The following is a 17,361-nucleotide window of genomic DNA, read 5'->3' as shown; positions in this document are numbered from 1 at the left end:
GCGACAGGAGGAGAGGCAGCAGAGAGCGCGAAAACGACAGGGGAAACGTGTCTATTTCCAGTGGAACCTGCAGGAAGGTCAAGAGAAGAGGGATTTTTTTTTTCCTCTTTAAAAATATCATCCCTTCGGTCTACCGTGGTGGCCAGAAATGAAGACTGTCATGAGGAACTGCAGCGCGCACCTGGATTCACAGGAGGTGGGGAAGGTCACAATTTGCTTACAAAATATCTGACCAGCACAGTGTCACAGGGAAGCAAGCGGAGAAGTGATTCTGAAATTTGGGCTCACGAATGGGCTTAAAGGGCATATGAAATTGCAGGTACATTTTGTGGGCTCCATCCCCAGTGGGGGCCTTGCAGGAGGCAGCCGATCAACGATTCTCTCTCATCATGGATATTTCTCTCTCGCTCCCTCTCCCTTCCTCTCTGAAATCAATGAAATATATATTTTTAAAGAAAAGAAAAGAAAAAAAAGTGCTTCTGCTTCCTCACCTGTAACATGGAGATAATAACAGTACCTACCTCCTAGGCTTGCCGTGAGGATTAAAGATGCTCATGTACATGAAGCTCACAGAACCCAGCTCGGGGAATAACGAACATGGGATGTGGTTTGCTTGTGGCTGTATTTTGTCTCTCACTGTTTCTGCTTCTCATTTGCTCCATTACTGAAAGGCAGGCGAGGCCCCTCACCTGGAAGGCGGCTGTACGCCACGCCCCCGTCTGCTCCCCCGCAGCACTGGGCCTCTCTGCTGACCAGCTGTCCCCCGCAGCACTGCTGGCCATGGCCGTCCCGCAGCCTCCCCGCGCAGCACACCTGCACGCCCGCCGTGGAGTAGGGCATCCGGCCGCAGCAGGCGTCACCCAGGCCCACGGCGACCCGGTGGTGCTGGGCATCTGGACAGCACACCTCACCTGCCAGTGGAGGGCAAGAACCAGCATCGCGTGAGATAAGAACATCTGCTCTGACACAACGAAACTGTAGCGCAGTCATCCTGCAGATGCCGACTGGCTGAGAGAATTGCTAGAAAGAACACTGACGTTTTGGAGTTGCAACTTCTCAATGCAACTCCAACATGCTTGCATTAAAGACATAGGAATACCTGTGTCTGCTCACCCACACGCATGTCAGCTTAGAGGTTATCTAGTTCCTCTGACCCCTCATAAATGAGCACTTCAGACTTGGTGATGTGGATTCAGGGACAGCACAGAAAAAGTTTGTCTACAAATACTTTCCTGTGTAGTGTAATTTTTTGGAATGTGGGTAGAGTCAGAAATTAACTCTCGATACATTTGTAACAGCTATGATTGTAATTCCACACTGTATTTATTTAACCAAACAAAATACTTCCAATGGGAAGGTTGATCAAATGAGAGGAGGTAAAAATACGATATTTAAACCAGCACACTAGTATTTTGGGAGCAGTGGCAGACACGGAATTTCACTACAGTAGTTCTACACACATTCCCCTTTACATGATGTTCTGGGAGACTTGAGGTAAAAACCATCTTTTTCCTGGTATCTTGAAATCAAAGAGTTCAAAATACATTACTTTTCCCTAAGGATACCTTAGAGAGGAGTAGGAGCAACTTGGTGGATCTAAAATTCAAACTTCACCTTTCGTTTCTACCTCATGACCCCACTCTGGGTTGACCTCCCTCCTGTCCCCTGAGTCCTGATTTCCTCCCCTCCTTTGTCTTATTCCTTTCCTCCTTCCTGTATCTCTAACAGACCCTCTCCCCTCTCCTCCACTGCCCCTTCTCAAACACACCTTTCTCCTTGGACAGTATTCCTTCCTATTTTATAAGGGATGTGAGTCTGATGACCAACCTGGCAGGTCTTATTAAACCATGGTCCAGACAAGACTTATACCATCTGGCTAATGACTTGCCAAACCTTCTTAAGTTGGGGTTGCTTTAGAAATGTACAGTCCTGCCCTAACCGGTTTGGCTCAGTGGATGGAGCATCAGCCTGCGGACTGAAGGGTCCCAGGTTCGATTCCGGTCAAGGGCATGTGACTTGGTTGCAGGCACATCCCCAGTAGGGGGTGTGCAGGAGGCAGCTGATCGATGTTTCTCTCTCACAGATGTTTCTGACTCTCTATCCCTCTCCTTTCCTCTCTGTAAAAAAATCAATGAAATATATATTTTTTTAAAAAGAAATGTATAGTCCTGAACTCCCTGATACATATCAACTAGTTCATCTTTCTGTGAGGTCAAGAAATGCTGAGACTTGGTTAGTAACAGCAAGACAAATCACTTACTAGAAGGATATAAAAATGTGGGACACTCTTTCACTCTGGATAGATATATAGAGTATAACAGGAGGGCGAGGACTCTACCCTATCCCATCCTCCCCTGGGGTTCTCTGGAAATGCTTATTCCAGGGGTACCCCAAGAACCCCACTCGCACTCGCAATGGAAACCCACGCATTTCTCCGATAACACTACTAGAGGCCAGTGAGGAAGAAATGGAGAGTACAGTCACTGTATCTCATATTCCTCTGCATAAAAGGATTCTTCACTTTGGTCTGAAATATAGTTGCCATATTTCTTAGATCCTACAGCTCGGGAACAGAGGGCCCCTTGTTGGCGGACTTCCTTTAACACAATGTGTCACGTGGTGCAGGGGCAGCACCACTTAATTAAACTGCACTTAGGAGAAGGGTGGGCTCGGAGAAAACACAGCAGACATGTCTATATTGGGGAAAGCCAACAATTTTTTAAAAAAACCACTTTTGAGTAGAACAAATAATTGGTCTGGATAGTTTAGCCATATTTCCCCGAATCCCTCAGAATCTCATTGCGTTACTGACAGAAGAATAAAAGATGTGGATTACATCAATGAGAAGTAAAACTGATTTTTTCCTCTCAGAAAAGGCCTATTAGACCTAAGATTCAAAGATCAGTCACCTTCTCATTAACCTCTCAAAAACGAATCTATTCTACCACTGGCTTGAAAATGCTTTCTCTCTAAAAGCTACCCCGTGGTCTCAACTGTTAATTGTTAGTCTTATCAAAGAATGACCCGCATTAACATTTAGCTTGAGGTCATTAGCATATTTATAAAAAAGAGGGGGGAGTCATGAGCATTCTTTTCTCTGTTGCTCTTTGTTGTGGGTGCTATGAAGGAAAGTTGTGAGAAAAAAATAAACTAAGTATTATTAACCAATACTTCAGACTCCTCTATAAATATCAAACTCATCTATACGTATCGGAATGCATATACCCATCTCAGCCTTGAACAGGCAGACAACTGATTAGGTTTTAATTGCATTTCCATACAAGATAGTTAGGGGGTTAGTGTTCTTTCTTACTTGATGTAAACAGTGTTAAACTGATAACGAAGACCAGTGGCTGAGCAGAGGTCACAATATAATCTCTTCGTTTAGTTACACTGAGATTCATGACTGGAGCAAAACACTCTCATGTTCCCATAGGATTGTATGTATTTTTTCTCTTGACATCATGGTATAGACATTCTAATGCTATGAAAAAGGGACAATTTAAAAGGATGTGGGCCTTGTTCAACATCTGGTAGATGCCCAGATGCTTGAGGTCTGAGTGAGCCTGTGTCAATATCTAGATCATGGAGGTTTTAAAAGATCTTGTTTTAAAAATTAAAAAGTTTCGTATAATATTAATAATCTTTGGGCTTCCAGGATTTATACCATTCTTAGGAAAAATAGGTCAAATTTTATTTGGAAACAGAACAAACCCAGACTATTGTCTTAGCTCGAAATCTGCCTCTTTGTGTTAGAAATGAGAAGTCTCCTCCATGTGCGTAGCTGTGGTAGATGCAACCAAGCATTTTTTCATCCATTTTAAGGGATAGAGGATATTTTTCAGAGTTTGAACAGTTAATAGCAAATAACAGCATACATTTTAATGCGACTTAGAAATGAAAACACTACCATGTAGTTTTATGCTACACTTAGACCAAAGCCTACTATGGTCTTTTAGTTTGAAGACTGGGACAACAGAAAATTTCTCTCTCAACTACGTAATTACAATTTTAAGGACATGTTTTTTTTCAGGGGAGGGGAGATAGGAACTATAGCTGAAAACTCCTTCAGTGTAATGTACCCTAAAGCCTTTGGCAGTGTTGGACTAGTTGCTCATACTGTGGTTTGCAGTATACGGAAGCTGACACTGAAATCTACAAAATTCTATTCCCATCATATCCTGTTTTCTTACTTGGAAAATCTAGTTAAGTTATTTAATTATGAAAGTACTTTTTTTGGTGAGAATCAGAATAACAGGCCTGCTTCAAAGACAGGTTTTTCTATAAACTTTAAGGGACAGTTATGAAGAATAGAGGACCTCAACCTTATATTAACTTACATCGTATTTGATTATTTCACCTTCCCTTTTTACTCCAGTGTTTCACAAAGAGATACGAAGTGAGATAATGTTTCATTTTACACAACTTAGATCAGTGATGGCGAACCTTTTGAGCTCGACGTGTCACCATTTTGAAAAACCCTAACTTAACTCTGGTGCCATGTCACATACAGAAATTTTTTGATATTTGCAACCATAGTAAAACAAAGATTTATCTTTTTGATATTTATTTTATATGTTTAAATGCCATTTAACAAAGAAAAATCAACCAAAAAAAATGAGTTCGCGTGTTACCTCTGACACGCGTGTCATAGGTTCGCCATCACTGCCTTAGATGGATATATGTCCACCAAACACAAGGGACCCTGAACAACATCTAATGAACTAGATAACTGGCATACATTTTATGTTAAACTAAATGTTTCAGAGCACTCAGCATTAATTGGGCATCCAAACACGTACCTTTCTTTTCTTTCTCCCATATCTATTTCTGGGCTTTTAAAGAAGACACAAGCATTAAAGTTAGGTGGTAGGGAAACAAAAAGTTGTTCTCAATGGCTTTTCCAGGATAAAAAAGTAACTGACAATAGCAATAATAAGATTTTTAGATATACTGGAACATATATCTAAAGCTATGTTGCCCGGCCAGCATGGCTCAGTGAACCAGGTTGAGCATCGACCTATGAACCAGGAGGTCATGGTTCAACTCCAGGTCAGGGCACATGCCCGGCTTGCGGGCTCCATCCCCAGAAGGGGTTATGCAAGAGGCATCTGGTCAATGATTCCCTCTCATTATTGATGGTTTTTTTTCCCCTCTCTCTTCCTTTCTGAAATCAACAAAAATATATTTTAAAAAAGAAAAGATGTTTCAAGCCGGCCATTGGCTATGTGTGAGTGATTGCATTTCCTGGGGGGAGGTGTTTGCTTCTTCTCATTCCCAGGATGACCAGGTATCCCTGCGACAACCCTCACCTGGCAGAACTCTAACGTAATACCCCGCGCAGCAGTGGTGGTCTGGCTGTGCCTGTTGGATGCGGCCGCCACAACACACTCCCGTTGAATTCAGAACCAAAGGGATATACTTCTCCTCACAGCAGTGGTGTCCGGGCTGGGCATCATGGAGCACGCCGGCACAGCAAACCTGAAGGTTGGGAGCCGGGTTTAAAGGAATATCAGTTAAGACTATTATACCACCTTATCTCCTGCGACATAATCATTTTCTAACAGACAGTGCTAGGAGACCAAATACAGCATATGTTTGATAAAAATTCAAACATTGAAACACACATTTCCCCAGCATCATTGGGTCCTAAATGCTAGATGATATAACTTTTTAGCCTTCAACCATGCTTTGTGCTCTATTAGAATATGCCATAAACATGAATGACATTTTGAATGTCAATGCTTCCAATGGAAAGATGATTGTGCATAGGAATTTGTTCATAGTTTTTTTTTAAACTATAGTCTGGCCCTCCAACGGTCTGAGGGACAGTGAACTGGCCCCCTGTTTAAAAAGTTTGAGGATCCCTGTGCTAGTTGATATAATGTAACTTCTTAGCCTTCAACCATGCTCTGTGCTCTATTAGAATATTCCATAAACATGAATGACATTTTGAATGTCAATGCTTCCAATGGAAAGATGATTTAGAATTATAAATGAACAATTTCCTTCATGTATATGTTTTTATTTTAATGGTTGTTTATTTTAATTCCACATCTATGGAAACCTGATTCTCACTGATCTTTGCTTTTCTTTTGTTAAAAAAATGGCATTTTTCTTATAATTATTATGACCACGTATTTATGAACCCAATCTTCAGACAAGGGGATCTTAAAAGAGTTCAACATTTACATATATAGTATACGCACACACATATATGTATATATATGTGTGTGTGTATATATATGTGTCACATTAAAAAGAGAACATCTCTATGGAAATTAATTTCGACAAGCCCTTTAACCATGTGTGTTTTCTCCAGGAGCTGTGGAAGGAATTATGTGCTTGAACAATCAAATAATTATCTGCATGCACTGGAGGTCTGAGAAACGGATACTCTATGTAGAACAGATGAAACCCTGAGCTGCTGCTGAAGTGTCGCCTCAGAATCTATACTTGGCACGTGATGTGAACTGGATAGAGCCTTCCTGTGACAGCCAAATCCACCACTATTTACAACGTGTTTCTTTCCCTTTTGCTCACTGCTTCTTGTAAGCTTGCGCCAACCTTTGACTCAAGCTCAATACAGGAGAAGAAGGTGGGTTCTCCCAGTCTTCCGAAGGGCCACTAGCTTAGTACTTCATTCATTTTGGAAAAGTTCCGAAAGAGCAAATAAATTTAAAGTCTTAAATTCAGCCTATCCCTGTGGTGGTTCAGGTAGCTCTGAGAATCCAACTGCACAACTAGTAGCCTGAAATGATGTAAAACTTAGTCATAGTGACAATTTTGGAGACTGAGCATAAAAAAGGTTAGTTTGTAACAGCTAGTTTTATAACCTTGCTTAGATGATGACTACTACCTAGCCAGTGTCAGCTTAGTAATTTGTGTTTTACCCATACTGCTGCCAAAACTCACGTTCTTAATTATTGCACCCTTTTGCAGTGAATCTTTTGGATGTAGTAGTTACTTCTGTCATTAAAGGGGCGATGCTGCTGATAAATAGGAACGCTCTTTCATTCTACCTTCAAACTGAGAATTTTCTGCATCGTTTGTCAATAAAGGCCATTTACAAACTCCTCCGTCTGGCTGTGCTATTGATCTGATTCCTAAACTGCAACTAACAGGAACATTAATCTGCAAATGGCCATAATTTTAAAATATTTCTGACAAACCTTGAAAGGCCCTGCTCACAGTGACTCATCAGTGTCATGTAAACAAACACCCACTTGTCGCTGAATGGATTTGTTGTACAAAAAAAAAAAAAAATTCAAGTCACTCCATCAAATACACATTCAGGAGGATCCTTACTATTTCAATAAACTAATATTTCCTGGGGAGACGATGAAAAATGAGAAGGCTACAATGCTCCGTGAGGACGGCAGGGTTCTGATAAGCATCCTTTCTCTGCCGTGGGGTCTCCTGATAGACTGGGGGAAATACCGATCATGACAAATCATGGCTTAAGAAGCAAGTGATTCCACCTGGAGTGTTCGGTGGGAAAAAGAGATTACATGGATGGGCTTGAAGAGGTTTACCTTAGCCTCAGGATCATAGCACCTGTGTCCACAGGTAGTTTCAGGCTTTTGACACAGCACTGCCTTGCAGAGCTCACTGCTGTGAGCTTTCGGGGTCTCAGGGCACGGGGACCATGATTTGCGGAAGACATCATATCCCAGAATGAGGCCATTTGGCTTCCCTGGGGACGTCCAATCAATTTGAAGGGATCTGTAACAGAGAGAATAATTAATATTTCCGCAAAGACAACATTTACCATTGCTGCCGTCAACCTCACGTACTTTTCAATTTATCTTCCAGTTTGTTCTAAAGGTTTACATCTGTTAACTTCCTAATCAAAAAGCTGCAGCAAGAGAATATGTATATGTTAACATATATACTCATATATGCTACTACCATATCACATTTTTGGAGAATCAATAAAAACTTTATTTTAATATATTTTTATTGACTTCAGAGAGGAAGGGAAAGGGAGAGAGAGATACAAACATCAATGATGAAAGAGAGTCATCAATTGGCTGCCTCCTGCATGCCCCCCCCCCCCCCGGTGATCAAGCCCCCCAACCTGGGCATGTACCCTGACCAGGAATCTAATCTGTGACCTCCTGGTAACAAAAATTTTTTGTTCTTATTGTTTTATTAAAGGGTGGAATGTTGACATTCAAAATTAACCCTATTTGTGCAGTTGTAGAATTTCCAATCATAACAATTTACTAATTCCATTGATGTTTCTATCTCTCTGTTCCTCTCTGAAATCAATAAAAATGTTTTTTAAAAAGAGCATCTGAGTTTATTAGTTCGTATCTTTAAAGATCTTACACTAAAATCTTACGAATAACTGTTAGTCACTTTTCTGTCATTGTGTAAAATAAATATTTTTGTCATATTTTTCATTTTAAGGAGAAATATATCATTACAGACCAAATTACTGGACCCTATCAGGAATTCAATTAAGCCCAAACATTTACATTAAAAAGCAGCAATCATGATAAACCTTGACATCTTAATAGACTGCTTTTAAAGAAAAGAAAGTTATTTCATTTTTGAGGGCACAAACATAACACATTCACTAATGTCACGTGTAAGAGCACAGTTTCATAGGAGACTTGTATAGCCACCATTCTTATTCTGTGGTCTTTGTCCAACTCCCAGAATTCATTTCCCATTTTGAAGATACCTCTTTTGTATTCACTGCATAATCAACGACAGAAAAGACTATGTGTAAGTGACATTCCAGGGTCTGACTTATCCACAAAAGCCAGTGAATCAGTGAAGTCCAGAAAACACGTGTAGAACACCATGCCATCATACTTGTCTTCCTTGCACAGCGTAACTGAAATGAGACCACCTCTATTTTTAGCAGTGCCATGAACAGTTCTGCTTTTGAGGATCTGAGTCAGGTACAGGAAGATAAATGATTGAGGAGTCATGGGTTCAACCCCTCCACGTTTCTCATTAGAAGCAAATAGGGCGATATTGAGAGATCTTTTTGGGTGACAATTTGAAATGGAGGAAGGACATCTCTGAGATTCTGTTGAGGACACCCCCAATTAAAGAGTGGATTTGGAATGGAACCAATGAAAGGAACCAATGGAAGGAACCAATGCGTGTTCAGAGAGCCGGGGATCGGAGTTAATTAGAAGGGAGAACTGGATTTTGCTGAGAGTTGCACAAAGGCGACCTCAGTCATTGAGCTTCTTCTATAGGAGCCACAGAAGGCAGAGAAATCAGGAGTTTGGAAGAGAGGCAGGTGAATAAAAGGAATTCGTGGTGCAAGAGACCCAAGAATGAGCTCAATACTCTGTTACGTCTCCTCACCAAGCAATGAGTTTGACCATCAGAACTCATTGGCCATCACAACAATAAAATTTCCTCAAAGCAATTATGACTATTGATTTCATCTGTACAATAATACAAAACACCCTCCACGTTCTCTCTCTCAAGAGTTCTTCCCACACCCTTTCAAGAACTGAGCATAAAATTCCAGTCCAAATTAAAAGCCATTTGCCATTGTCCACATTGCTGAGAGAGGATATTGACAATATGGGTAAAGGAGGAGTGATTGGACATTCTACACCTACAGACTGATATTCTGCTTATTAAGAAAAGAAAAAGAAAGAAGAGAAGAGGTGGATTAATTTTTTTAACTGTAAAATTTTAAATTCAGCATTCAAGTTGCCAGTCCCTAAAAAAATCAGGGAGGAAAATTAAGGATACGGGAGATTCCTTGATATCCCATGTCATGAAAATATAGAGGTTTCAAAGTTTCACCTCAATTTTGGTGAGGCAAAAAGGGGAAGAATCTTCTTCCACAAGCTATGACTCTCTCACCTTACTCAACCCCACGCTAAGTACCTGGGACATACAGGGGGAATTTGTAAATGAGGGCAGGTGTTCAACCTTCATTTGGAGGCACCCAGGCTGAGCTGCTACCAGAAAGACGCCTGCAAAGTTGGTGTGTAAAACTATCATTTATATCATTCAGTAGCTCGAGGCAAATTTTTTAAACAATTATTTGTGAATGCTACAAAGACATTACGCCCCAGACTTCTCATCAATAATACAGCCCCAAACTGATGTGGAACTGGGGGAGACACTGCCACGGTTCCAATTAGAGGCAGCCAGAGACGCGACCTGCCTTCTCTCTCCTCTCCCTTGAGCCTCGTGCCGGGAAATCATGCATTTTGAAACACGAGCAGTAATGTAGTAAAATCTCTTCCTTGTTTCTGCTTTTCCTTATCGGATACATTCGTGGAGCATAAATAAGTAAACGTCAGAGGCAGCCCGGTGCCCAGGGAAGCTGTCGGCCACAGCGCTTGTCATATTTCAATCAAAGCCAGAGCTGGTCAGCTCTCTTCATCCAAAGCGGTGTCTACCCTCACTGCTTTGGACCAGAATTAATGAATCAGCTATTGATTAAATTCCACTCTAACCAACCCACCAAGGCAAATAAATGAACTACCCAGGGCACGTGTAGGCCATGGCCAGACATGTCCGGGCTATTGATCAGTAGTTAGTATTCTTTGGGGATCCAGAAGCTGCTGATGACAATATGACAAGTATGGAAAATGTGACACAGACACAGTGTGTTTCTGGAGGAGGAGGCTAGAGAATGAGAAGGGTTCATCTGATCTTTACGTGTGTGCGAAGGCATCTTTGGTTTACATGTAAGAGGAAAACATGTGTAAGTGCTTGAACTGAAGAAGTTGTTGTCAAAAGCCAGGTGTGAAAGGCCAAAGGCAAAGATCACACACCCTGGATGTGCAATCTGACAGGCTGACGTGCTATTAAAATTTCACTGAGCGGTTTTCCTATCAACAGTGTAGAGTGAAGGAATATTTCGACATGAACTCTGTTATCTCTTGACTGTGGTAGTATTTACACAACTCTACCCATTTGTCAAAACTCACAGAAGCTGGAGCAAAGAAAGAGTACATCTTACTCTGTGTAAATTAAAAATAGATTGTAAAATGCAAGAGAATAATAAAAAATAAGTAAGCAAATGCAGGAAACCCGGGATCTTTCCAGATGCTGCATTCATTGTTGGCACTAGGGGGTTCTCCTCGCATCCTTGTCAGTTTTTAACCTTTTCTCTTCACAAAGTCTCAAACTGCTTTTATTCTCAGCCCAAATGTAAGTGACATTTGATTGAGTATGGAATGAGAAGATGAAATATCGGTTTCTTTTTAATTCAGAATTTGGAGGCATTGCATTTTGGCCACGAATGCTACGGTTTAGACAGTGATGGCGAACCTTTTGAGCTCGGTGTGTCAGCATTTTGAAAAACCCTAACTTAACTCTGGTGCCGTGTCACATATAGAAATTTTTTGATATTTGCAACCATAGTAAAACAAAGACTTATATTTTTGATATTTATTTTATATATTTAAATGCCATTTAACGAAGAAAAATCAACAAAAAAATGAGTTCGTGTGTCACCTCTGACACGCGTGTCATAGGTTCGCCATCACTGGAGAAGATGCATAATGCTGTTCAAACTCCAATGCTGTGTGTTATCTTCCAGGAAACTCTGGATTTGGAAATTTCCTGACAATGTCCCTTTATGGGGCTCTTTTTAAAAAAATATATTTTATTGATTTTTTTTACAGTGAGGAAGGGAGAGGGAGAGTTAGAAACATCGATGAGAGAGAAACATCCATCAGCTGCCTCCTGCACACCCCCTACTGGGGATGTGCCCAAAACCAAGGTACATGCTCTTGACCGTTTTTGAACCTGGGACCCTTCAGTCCGCAGGCTGATGCTCTATCCACTGAGCCAAACCGGTTAGGGTGGGGTTCTTTTTTATGTGGCTCTTTTTTCAGCGGTTATGCTGGTATCTACAGACTCTTCATCTGCACGCTGGTGTGTTTAGTTCTGGGATATTTTCTTATCATTTACTTTCCCCCCCTCTTTCCTGCTCTCTCTTCTGGAACTCTTATTATCCACATACTAGATATTCTGGAGATTTTTTTCCTAATTTCCTCAATAATTACTTTCTTTTTCTTGACATCTTTGCTTTTTATTGCACTTTTAGAGACTTTCCTGTTTCTTCCAAAAATTTAATTTAGCTGTTCCATTTTTAATTTTCATGAGGTCCTCTCCCCAATTTTCTCTTTATTTTTTTTATCCAAGTAAATTTTGTTTGTTCCATAGATAATCTTTTTTTTATCTCTTTGAGGCTAATATAATTTTTTCTTAGCATTACCTCTGCATCTACTGAATTATTTCTCTTATTTTGGTTCTTTTAATCTTTGACAGCCATGTTCCAAAAAAGCTGACCCAAAGCTTTATGTATGAGTGGGGTTTGCTGATAGATATACTTCCCTATGAATGTCTCTTCCATTAGGGGATCCCACCTGCAAAATTCTGGAAATATTTCATGTGGGGCCATGCAAGCTTTTCCAGAGAAGAATGTCCAATTTCCTGTCAGGGCATTTATGACTAGATACTTGTTTTTAAGGACAGAGCTGGGGAAGGCAGCCATAGTCTTCCTCTTTATCAAGATTTTCCCCTTGGCCTCTCCTCCCAGCTTTCCACTGTTCTTTATTCTCTAGAGAATACACTTCTGACCTCTGGGAGGTGGACTATGCCACATGGAGGAAGAGAAAACCGACACCTGGGTGCATAATATAGAGGTCGAAACCTTGAATTCTGTGATGGTTAATTTTATATATCAATTTGCCTGGGCCACAAGGTACCACGCTATTTGGCTAAACCATATTTCTGGGTATTTCAGGATGTTTCTGGCGAGATTAGCATCTGAATTGGTGGATTCCTTAAAGAAGGTAGCTCTCCTCAAGTCGGTGGGCATCAGTCAGCCAGCGGAGGGTCTGGACAGAACAAAAAGGTGGAGGAAGGGAAAATTCCCTCCATCTGCTCAACCCCTTGAGCTAAGCCATCAGTTCTCCACTCCCAGGCCTGGGCTAGGATTTCCACCATCAGCTCCTCCGAGTCTCAAAACCTCTGGACTTGAACTTGGTCCAAAGCTTTCCCGAGTCTTCACTTTTGGTTTTGTTTCTCTGGAGAACCCAGAGTAATTATAGTTTCCAACCACTTTTTCATCAGAGTTTCAGCTAATCCCAGGATTTTCGCTTTCACCCTTATCCCAGCTTCCCCGTCTTCACAAGCCTCAAAGCTTGCAAGACCTCAGACACTAGGGTTCCCTGCAGTGCAAATGAGCTTGTTTTATGTCATTATCCCCCTCTGCCAACCAACATTTTGGTTGTCTATTTCTCCACTGAACAACCATTTGCCTCTCCCTGCCAAGCACTGCTTCCAGAATTGTGTCCAAATCTCTCTTCTGTTATCTGCGCTGTCATTTTCCTTGCTCGGTTCTTTAATATCCTCCCTAATGTTTTTGCCATCAATTTAATATATTTGGGGATAAGCAATCATCAACCACAACTACAAAATATTTTCCCTCAGTTATCATCTGCAAGAATCTCCTTAAAGGAAAGAAAATATTCTAGAGACAGAGACACATATGGGCATTTGTTAAATTTCTAATAAAGCTTATATATTATGTTTAGTTACACATAATATGTAATCTAAGCTATATTCCCTTGTGCCATTCACCTGGGTTTGAGTCATGGGGATGCTAACAGACTAGGAATTTGACAATCTTCCCTGCCCCCCTCAATCTTCCACGATGCCTTACTGGTGATCAGGGGTAGAGTTTGGTATTTTCTCTTTATGCATTTCTTGCACATTGTGAATTTCTGTTGCGGGTTTTCACATTGTCCTAAAAACATTTCTTTAGCACAGTGTCTCCCACAGTAGGCGGGAACTGTGAAAATTTAGAACCATGCCTTATTCTTCTTTGTATTACTTTTGCCTCTTTCATGACTGTAGCCACAGATGTGTTTGCTGAAAGAATAAAGGTCTCCGGAGTCCCTTTCACTTGGCCATTTCCCCCCTGGATAGTAAGCAATCCTCTGGAAAGTTGGGGGAAATCTGCTGAGGAGGTTATCACTTAATTAACACACCACCAATCAGATAGATATCTCTCATGTGTTTGAGAGAAGCTGTGCCTTAGGAAGGGACGATATGACTTTGCCCTGAACAGCTAAGAACCCAATTACCTGGGTTTTTCTAATTGCTTTTAATCACTTGTCCCCCAAATTAGTACAGGCATTTTTTTAACTTATTTTTAAAAAGACCTAAAAATTTTAATATGACATAAAGGAATCCTTCAGAACTGAAATATGTTAGAATCGATTGATTATTTTAGTCAGTGTATGTGTATGTGGTGGTGTGTGTATGTGTGTGTGTGTGTGTGTGTGAAGGGTGATTCATTTGGCTGGAGCAAAAGTAGGTTTATAGTTGTTCATATGAAAAATAATACAATAATGAACAAATAATAATACAAGAATAAATTCTGTGTTTTGCATACTCATAATTGTAAGTGTACTTTTGCCTACCCCTGTATGATGTGAAAAGTGCCCAGACTTCTATCTCTAGTCTCCACTTGATATAGAGCAGTGGTCTCAAACCTTGGCTGCACATTAGAATCACCTGGGAATCTTTTTAAAATCCTGATTTCTGGGCCTCATCCTCCGGAAATTCTGTTTCTTTGTTATGGGGCGGGGCCGCAACATTAGTAACGAAGAAACAGAATTTCCGGAGGATGGGGCCCAGAAATCAGGATTTTAAAAAGATTCCGAGGTGATTCTAATGTGCAGCCAAGGTTGAGAACCACTGATATAGAGGAATGAACAACTTCTGTCTCCCTTGAATTGGGAAATCATGTTAAATCTCCTTTTTAGTATTGTTGTTATTGCTAATTTTGAATTGAAAAGAGACGCACTTTCAACTTACGGCCATTTCTCAACAACAAAAGCCTACAAAAAACTAAAAGGATTCTACCCCAAACCTGATAAAATTGGTAATGGTTATCCAAACATTATCTCCCCCATTTATTTTACAGATATTTGTAGCTTTGGGGCAATCTGATAGATGGAAGTCTAATATTTTCAAAGAGATTCAGTCAGAAAGGGAGTCATTCTAATTAAAATTGCGTTCCGTGTCTCACAAAACGATTCACTGAAGGACACATTGAAATAAAGACACTCTTTCATGCTCTCAGCGTTTGTTCACAGGTTACTAAATAAAGAGAAGTGAAGCTGGGCAAACAGGGACAGGGCCATCAAAGCTTCAATGTCATGGGACGTGTCCAGTGAAGATCAACCAAATAATGTCAAAAATTCACTCTACACACACACTGATAGAAACTTCTCAAATGACATTGTCATGGCTGGGATAATATCTTATATTTTGATTTTCATTGTTTATGTTCAGTTCTTTAGATTGAGTGAGAAAAAACATGTATACCTCGAAGTGATGCTATGAATTGTGGGCGCTGGCATATCGCTTGGAGTGTCTTCCATGGTGGTGACCTGGGTCCCATTGCTTTTCACACAGGCATATTTTGTGCAGACTTCGACCTGCAAATAGTAATTGAGAAAAGCATGGATCCAATTATTTTCAAAATCCAGACTGTCAATGACTGAATCTCACCCACCTTCATGTCATATGAATCTCTTAACAGCCTGTCGGGGTTAATTAAATATTAATTTTTGGTGTTAATTGACTCCAGTGGGACAAGTCATAGAGTGCAAGAATAGAGTGCAGAAGTGGGCTCAGGACAATTGATTTAGTGACTTAAATGGTGATGTGTAGTCCCTCCTCCCAACCATTCGGAAAGAGACAGACATATCGATCTATTCGGAGCCCAGGTAAGGGATGGAAGATGCCTAGGGGACAGTTTCAAGCATAATAGTCATCACTGTGTACTGCTCTCAGAGCCATAACCAGGTAGTATAATAATGGTACCTTCTGGGAGTCTTGACACTTTCCAACACATGGCCTAAATGCGAATGTCTAATAAAAAATAAAAAAAACACACAAGACCTAGAGAAGTTTTCCAATATGGCTGAGTTCTTTTATATCCATTTGATCCAGTATTTTTACCTTAATCCCAGTAGAAACTCATCATTTACTTTTTAAATTCTTCCCCCGCAGCTGAATAAAAACCGAGGAGGGTTTAAAAATTGGGTTCATCAAGCATTATTAAAACAAAAGAACACGTTCAGCAAGAGGAGGAGAGAGAATTGAATGTACAAAAGATCGCGCCTGGAACATCCAAGAAATGACATCATTCTGTTCTCAATTCAAGGATAAACCAAAGAGGAACTAACTGTTCCTTTCCCAATGCTAACTGACTTCCATTCATTGATGCCACCGAGTATTTTGAGGTAATATCTAGTAGATATTTAAACACTATCAAGGCCGTCCAATTAAACCCCAAATCACCTCAAGGCAGATGAACTTAAAATATACCTGCTGGTAATGGAATTAATGACAATAAAACTTCATGCATATTAGGGAACATTTGACTCTGTGCATAATGAGGTAACTCAAAATCAACTCAACTGAATTTATTATGTAAATGATACGTGCCAGACGTTATGATGGGTACTTACAGCAATAACTTCACTGAGTCCTCACAATTCCATTTTCATATGTTTGCAAACTGAGGGCCAGAGAAATCAGGGAATCTGACTGAGTTGGTAAGATAGGAGAAACCTTATTTGGGCTTTAATATACCCTATCGCCTTGTCATCTAAATATAAAGTATACCTTCAAGTTCTAAACAGCTTAGGGGTCTTCAAATGAATCTGTCCAGAAGATCTGTGACTTTGGAGAAATAGGTCAATATTTTTTTCTCATTCTTATAAATGCTAAGATAACTCGGGTGAAGTCATGGAAATCATGGGGTAATTAATAATAATGTATGTCACTGTCCTCATCACACTTTTTCCCATATTATCATCACTCTATTCTCTCCAGGGATTCACCTGTTTGCCCACCGTGCACAGGTTTAACCCTGATCAGCTTCCCTCTTTCCTCTCTCCTTCCCCACCAAACACATAACCTGTAACCAAGATGGAAGGTATACACTTGGAGACACACCCTGGCATGTTTTCTTTAACAGACCCATGAGCCTAATGATCAAAAAGCAAGGTGCTAACCTGAATGTCATAGACAGTGAAGGGAGACAGGTCTGGTAGGAGGAGGGACCCGGGCACATCCATCCCAGTCTTGTGGAGCTGGTTGTTTACACAGACAGAATATTCAGTGACGACGCCATTTGGGCTGGAAGGCGACGTCCAGATGACACGTGCAGCTGTGCTGTTGATGATGACAACCTCTGGAGGAGGCATGCCCTGAGGCTCTGGAATTAAAGGGGAAAAATGGAATAAACTCCAGCTGTCTCTGCAAAAGCACTTATTAGAGCGAATGCAGATGAGTATTTGGGTTTCGCGAAGGGGGCGTTGCGTATCGGCT

The 17,361-nt window shown here is 40.7% G+C and overlaps 1 protein-coding gene across 1 annotated transcript in view; it reads right to left on the bottom strand.

Moving 5' to 3' along the window:
• Positions 1 to 633: 633 nt before the first annotated feature.
• USH2A (usherin) overlaps positions 634 to 17,361 on the bottom strand; it is a 295,540-nt gene continuing 278,812 nt past the window's right edge. The window contains exons 45-49 of the mRNA XM_006094330.1: positions 17,046 to 17,248; positions 15,346 to 15,458; positions 7,536 to 7,725; positions 5,313 to 5,481; positions 634 to 911 (exon numbers count right to left, since the gene is read on the bottom strand). Coding sequence (XP_006094392.1) covers positions 634 to 911; positions 5,313 to 5,481; positions 7,536 to 7,725; positions 15,346 to 15,458; positions 17,046 to 17,248 — 953 coding nt within the window. The remainder of the gene's footprint in view (positions 912 to 5,312; positions 5,482 to 7,535; positions 7,726 to 15,345; positions 15,459 to 17,045; positions 17,249 to 17,361) is intronic.

The sequence above is a fragment of the Myotis lucifugus genome, unplaced genomic scaffold (assembly GCF_000147115.1).
Source record: "Myotis lucifugus unplaced genomic scaffold, Myoluc2.0 scaffold_133, whole genome shotgun sequence".
Taxonomy (NCBI): Eukaryota; Metazoa; Chordata; class Mammalia; order Chiroptera; family Vespertilionidae; genus Myotis; species Myotis lucifugus.
This window is presented reverse-complemented; position numbering and strand designations above follow the sequence as displayed.